A 6827-nucleotide genomic window follows, 5' to 3' on the forward strand; every position below is an offset into this window, starting at 1 on the left:
TCAGGGGAGGGCTCCTCACCCTCTGCCCCTGCTCCAGTGTGGGCTCCCTCCCAGGACGTGCAGTCCTTCACGAATTTTTCCAACGTGATTCCTTCCCACGGGCTGCAGTTTTCTCCTCTAACTGTTCCAGCGTGTCTCTTCCATGGATGTGCAGTCCTTCAGGAGCAGCCTGCTCTAGCACGGGCTTCCCACGGAGTCACGGCCTCTTCAGGTGCAGCTACCTGCTCCGGCGTGGGGCCCTCCCTGGGCTGCAGGAGGGGTCTGTGCTCCCCCGTGATCCTCCATGGCTGCAGGGGCACAGCCTGCCCTCTCCCCACCGGCTGAGGGGAACCTCTGCTCTGGGCACATCCTCCCGCCTTTCCGCACTGACTTCGGGTCTACATCATTATATATGTTTTCCTTTTAAGGCCTGTGGGGGACAAGACTCATGGAAGAAAGCAACACCAGCAGAGAGCAATACCTGAAAAGCATTTTACGGGAGTTGGTTACATATGTGATTTTCCTTGTGGTCCTGTGTGTCTGTAAGTACTGTTCAGCACAAATGCATTCAGTTCTGTACTATCTGCTGTGTGATTCCAGAATGAAGGTTGTTTCAGTGATGTGGGAGGAAGATTAATGGGCAGGTGTGTAGGCAAATACTCAGAATCAAATCTTTCTCTTGTTTCTGTGTATGGATTGTTGCTTGAGATTGAGAATAATGCAACTTGCTGTGGCTTAACAAGTTTTGAACCTTTAAGCAGGATGATAATATCCTTTGTTTTTAGGGAGCATTTCTTTCATGTAGTACCACACTGGAGTGTAATACTTCTGCTATTACACTCCAATGTACACTCAAATACTTCTGTTTTGAAATCACTGAACAGAACTGTTACATGTCAAGAGTAGGAGTTGGTCATCTAGGACAAAAAATTAAATTAAATCACCAAGTTTCAAATTTATCACTAAGTTTATGTACAGGTCATCCTAAGAATAAAAGTTCTTAATAGTAGCTGGAAAGGCAGAGATAATGCTGGGTACTGAGAAATAGCTGGTAATTTGTGTTGGCATGATACCAGATGCAGCCTATATATATTCAAGTGTATATGGATCACAGTGGTAGGGTTCTGAGAGCAATCATCTTTTCTGGCCTTGGCAACTTGAAGGTCTTATAAAATTCTATTTCAGGATTTCTAGGGTTTTTTAAGTTAATAGTCAAAACAAGGCATGTTGATACATTTGCACGAGACTTAGCAAGACAGTGCAAAATAGAACTTACTGTGGAGTTGTGAAATAGATGTTTTATTTGGTTACCACGGAGAACAACAACAAAATCTGTGTGCATTAAGTTAGTGTATCGTTGGAAAGCCGATATGTTTCAAGCCTCCAGTTTTTAGTGTGGGCAGTTCTGTTCTAAACCCATGAAATTTCAGTGATGCTTCAGTTGTCATTTATAAGTAGTTGTAATAGAACAAGGTGAAATTTTTATTTTTTGTGAGATGGAATCTTGGAGTGGAAAAGGAAATGCAAAACTACATAGGTAGACTGAGAGCAAGTCTGCCTTGCTTCTCTGGAGTAGAATTACTAAAAAACCCAAACTTTATGCCGTTGACTCAACTGTTTCAGTGTTGTACTGCAAGCATACTAAATACCATGCTTTTTCCTGCCAGAGTCATTTAGGAATGCTTAGTGCAGGTTTATGGACAAAGCAGTGTAAGACTGCTTGTGGCTGGCATGCAGTATCACCCAGAGAGGTGTAGCAGTGAGGGACCTGAATTGAAGTGAAATTGGTTTCAGCAGGATGTTAACAATTGGTTTTGCTATACAATAATATTTTTGATAACAGAATAAGGGAGAAGTGTAGTGTGTTAAATATCTACAAATATTGCTAACTCATTAGTATTTTTTTAAGTACTATCCTTTTTAATTTTACACATAAGCAATAACTGTGGGACAGACTGGTCTGTGGCTTGGCATGCCCTGGGAGAGAGCTTTCCAGTGCAGGCTGAATACTGTGGGCATTTCTTGTACTCTTGTATTTTTGAGAGTACGTATTTAGAGCAAATCCAGGTATTGCACAGTCATGTGATACATTCCATGTGCCACAGAAGTCTATTAAAACTAGTTCTTGTACTCTGGTTGCTAAGGAAAATATAATCTTCCCTGTGATTAAATATTTTTATAAAATCGTCAAAATTGATGGAGATTGTTCAGTGTAGGCTGAACTTTACTTTCTGTGGGGAGATTCTCTTAGAAGCACTGCATGTCTTGGGTGCAGTTTCATTGTCTGACCGTAGGCGGCTAATGTGATTTGCAGACCCCCACGATGTCCTGGTTGACCGTCATTACCTGCTCCAACAGGGCATAGTTCTCCTGAGGACTTGTGCCGTCCGTGCCAGCTCTCTATGGATGCCTTGGATAGCACAAGTCACCTAAGAAGGAACTAGCTGCCTCTCTAGGATGCTGAATCATGCCCTTGTGTTTCTTGGAGAAGCATTCGTAATAGCACGAGTTGTGGGAAGGAGAACTGAGTAAACTGATTGATCAGTCTGTTCTTCACTGCTTTTTGTATTTTAATCACAGTTGGCAGACAAATGCTGCTTGGTGTAGGTTTTGGTTTGTTCTGAAGCTTAAACTTTTAAGTGCAAAATATACACAAATACAACCTGATGTATTCAAAACAAGAGAAGTACTTTTTTTTTCTTCTTCTTTTTCTCTTCACTTTCCCCCATCCCTTTACCTCTCACTCCTTACCAAATCTTTTGCAGTGACTTACGGGACAGTGAGTTCTAGTATGTACTATTACACAAGGGTTATGTCACAGCTGTTCCTGGAAACACCTGTATCAAAAATGGAGAAAACTGATTTCAAAACTTTGTCCACAATGGATGACTTCTGGAAGGTAATCTAAAACCATTTTTTTCTCGCTATGATTTGCTTGTCCTATCGTGGCCTGTAGACTTAACCTGCAGGATCTTTTTTAAAATGCCGTAGAGGTTATGCATGAAGATCTGTGTGCACGCTGTCAAAGCTATGGAACAAAGTGGGCCTTTAGTATGTGGAAGTTTAGAACCCAGGTAGCGCTAGTGGGGCAAGGTCATGAAATGTCTTTGGAGGACAGGTAATAGTAAGGCCTTATGTCAGAAAAATTATCACCTCCAATTATTAACACACCCACGAAATGAAGATCTATAGAAACAGTTCTGGCAATGTGTAAACTGAAATTCTGTCTTATTCCCCAGTTCACAGAAGGCCCTTTGCTGGATGGTCTTTACTGGGAGATGTGGTACAACAACAAAACCATGGCAGAAAACAAAAGCTTCATTTATTATGAGAACCTGCTCCTAGGAGTGCCTCGCATTCGGCAACTGAAAGTGAGAAATGGTTCATGCTCGATACCTGAAGATTTAAAGGATGAAATCAAAGACTGCTATGATGTCTATTCTGTAGCTAATGAAGATACTGCTCCTTTTGGACTCCGAAATGGAACCGCGTACGTAGTATTCCTGTAGACACCTTTCTTTTTTCTGCCCTGGGTTATACTGAATTACACAAGAAGTCACTTGGCAGAGGCACCTCTGCATTTGTTGTATGTTCTGTCTGTAAAGACAGGTAAATCCAGAACAGCTGCCAGTTCTGCTCGTGGAGAAACCTTATCGAACTTGGAGAGGACTGTGTTCTTGCTCCCCCCGAGTCCTGTAGGTTGTGCGACTGGTAGCTGTTGCGCATAGGAGACACGCTGTGGTCTGAGGGCAGCACTGCAACTCGTGAGCGCCTGTTCCATCCCAGCTTGTATTGCTGCAGTGGGTTTCACCCTGTTGTCTTCCCTGGCTAAAAATGGGAACAGTCTTGCCTGTCTTGGAGGACAGTGTGCGAGGTGTACTATAAAATGTTTTGGAGGTGGAACGTAACTACGTAAATGCCAATTTTCTTTCTTTCCCTGAGGATAGAAATTCTGTGTGAGTGGGTTGATACGTGCTCTTTGCACCGTTAAAATACTTGTGACCCGTCTTTCTGTTTTAATTTTGTTGCGTTAGTCAAAGGAACTTTATAAGATCTGTCTCCAGCTTACATCAAAGCTTTCTACATGTACCACTTAAATTTAAGCAGCTATAAGTAACCGATACACTTTTTGGCTCAGATGTTGGTGGTGGCTATTTTGTTAATAGTAAGTTGAAAGTGAAAAGACTGAAGTGCTCTGTTTCACTTACTTCTGAGCTAGTTGGACGTACACCAATGAGAAGGATTTGAATGGAAGCAGCCACTGGGGCTTGATTGCCACATACAGTGGGGCTGGTTATTACCAAGACCTCTCGAGGACCAGAGAAGTGACAGCTGTACAGATTGCTAGCCTTAAGAAGAACCTGTGGCTGGACAGAGGGACCAGAGCAGCTTTCATAGATTTCTCCGTGTACAATGCAAACATCAACCTATTCTGCGTAGTCAGGTATGAACAGAACCGTGACGGTGTTCACATTACACAGTGTAGGTTGTAGACGTGGGGTTTTCTTGTGATTGCTTTGGTTTGTGGGCATGGGCATACGATTTGTATAAAGGAGACAGACAACTGAAGTGGCACGCCTCCCTGTCAGAGAGATGGGACCCAATGTGGTGGCTGAATTCACAGGGCTTTTGCCCGTTTCCATTATTTAAGTAATTATGTAAATAAGTTTTTTACTACTGCTTTTCATCAATGCTGTACAAATTATTTCTTTTTTCTTTGCCTTTTTTTAAATGCAGGTTATTAGTGGAGTTTCCAGCAACTGGAGGCCTTGTTACATCTTGGCAATTTCAGCCAGTGAGGCTGATTCACTACATCTCCACTTTTGATTTTTTCCTGGCAGCCTGTGAAATGGCATTTTGTCTTTTTGTTCTTTATTATATGGTGGAAGAGATCTTAGAAATTCACATTCATAGACTGCACTACTTCAGAAGTCTCTGGAATTGCCTTGATGTCCTTATCATTGTGGTAAGTAATCTTTATAATAAGGCCAAAGAAATACACTTAGTGGGAGATGTTAATGACTTGGTATTCCTATTGTGGGTTTAAGGCCATCATTAGGAAGGATGCTTTCAGACTATCAGGCTATTCAGTCTGACTAGGACAGTTTCAGCCTGTGTTGTAACATTGGTGTGTTTTGTAAATTTTCTTGTTATGTCTTCTGTGGTTTCAACCTTCACCTCTCGGTGAAAAGTAGAGTCTTTGTCCAGCACGTGTTTTCACAGGTTTTGTCTGCAAAGGTTTTGTCTGTTACCTCTCAGGTGTTACGGGAGGTAACAACTCACCCTCATTTCTCTTCTACATATCTGATACAGACTACTGCAGTGGCTTTCAAGTAAGAAAATCATCTGCTTTAAAGTAGTGATTTATATTTGGAAGAATGGGACTAGGATTTTTAATAAGTTTTGCAAAGAACCACCAAGAGATTTAATGTGGTATTAAAACACTCACTAGCTAATACCGAATTTGAAGAATTGTCTCAAAGTTGTAGAGCACTAGCAGCTGTCAGGGCGGCTTTCTTGGCTAAGTGGACAGCGTTGCACATCAGTAATCTTGGTGCAGCAGAAAATCTGAGCTTTGAATTTAAAGCTGCGTAATATAATTCTCTCCAGACTTACATCAAACTGTGCTTGCTAAAAAGTATACAAAGCCAGCAGTGCTGTAACAGTTCCAGTTGCCTTACTGCCAGGCTGTTTGTCTATAGTCTAGGACTATAATGGCTTTGTTGTGAAATGCATTTTCTGATATGTCCAGAAATTCTAGTTTGGATCCTATCTCAAACAGCACTGGGCTGTTAAATTACTCCCAAGTGAAAGGGTGAAACCTGGCCCCCTGCAGCCCCTGTAACTGCCTGGCCATAAGCACTAATGTGGTCAGTGACCAGTGGAGTTGACACAGAAGGACTGCGAGAAGCTTCCTTCAGTGATTCTTTTGTTTTGTTTTGTTTTCCTAGATGCAATGCAATCCCTGACTGTTATTTTACTGTTTGAAACTTTAGCTTTGTGGTCAGGACACTTGAAAAAAGCCATATATTTGCTTTTACTTAAAGTTCACATTATGGTAGTGCTGTAAATAACATGAAGTTCCTCATACCTTAACTGTATCTGAGATATGTGACTAAACCAAGTTGTTTTAAAACCCTAATTGCCTTTTGTAACCTTATGTTTCTTCTGTACTCAGCTCTCTGTGGTGGCGGTAGGAATTAGCATCTATAGGGCATCGACTGTTGATATGCTCCTGAAGAAGCTGCTGGAAGATCAGAACTCGTTCCCCAATTTTGAACCTTTGGCATATTGGCAAATGCAATTCAACAACATTGCTGCAGTCACTGTGTTTTTTGTCTGGATTAAGGTAACTCCGAAGCACACATCCTTATTTTAACATTAGAATGTAAAGAGTGTCCTGAGTTTTGTGTGATGTATTATTTGAGCTTTAGTCGTGTTTCTCCTAAAATTGGTCACGTGACAGAGTCAGAGCACAGGGGTAACTTGCTGCAGGTTAAAAGCAAGGTTGTAATTTGCCACAGGTTTCGTCAGCCCTCACTTAAGTATAGAAGATGTGCGTGCTGTTGCTTTGGCACAGCAGACGTGAATTATTAGAACTGTTGGTAAAGATAGTCCAATTTGTTTGAAAACTAGATATATTGCTTCATTTCTTTGTTCTACTGCCTCCTTTTTATTGATACTTCTGTTGTGGTTTAGGCCCAGCCAGCAACTAAGCCTCACACAGCTGCTCAGCCTGTGGGGAAGAGAAACCTGCAGGTTCCCCAGCAGGTCTTTTCCCCTCTCAAACATGTTATCCCAAAGGTGCTACCACCATCACTGACTGGCTTGGCTGTGGCCAGAGGGGG

The 6827-nt window shown here is 42.0% G+C and overlaps 1 protein-coding gene across 1 annotated transcript in view; it reads left to right on the forward strand.

Moving 5' to 3' along the window:
* Nucleotides 1-411: 411 nt before the first annotated feature.
* The window catches only part of PKD2 (polycystic kidney disease 2 (autosomal dominant)), a 16183-nt gene continuing 9767 nt past the window's right edge, over nucleotides 412-6827 (forward strand). Inside the window, exons 1-6 of the mRNA XM_010154299.1 lie at nucleotides 412-521; nucleotides 2745-2878; nucleotides 3219-3469; nucleotides 4199-4423; nucleotides 4717-4945; nucleotides 6158-6328. Coding sequence (XP_010152601.1) covers nucleotides 428-521; nucleotides 2745-2878; nucleotides 3219-3469; nucleotides 4199-4423; nucleotides 4717-4945; nucleotides 6158-6328 — 1104 coding nt within the window. The 5' untranslated portion in view covers nucleotides 412-427. The remainder of the gene's footprint in view (nucleotides 522-2744; nucleotides 2879-3218; nucleotides 3470-4198; nucleotides 4424-4716; nucleotides 4946-6157; nucleotides 6329-6827) is intronic.

Source organism: Eurypyga helias, unplaced genomic scaffold (genome assembly GCF_000690775.1).
Source record: "Eurypyga helias isolate BGI_N326 unplaced genomic scaffold, ASM69077v1 scaffold4666, whole genome shotgun sequence".
NCBI classification, from domain to species: domain Eukaryota; kingdom Metazoa; phylum Chordata; class Aves; order Eurypygiformes; family Eurypygidae; genus Eurypyga; species Eurypyga helias.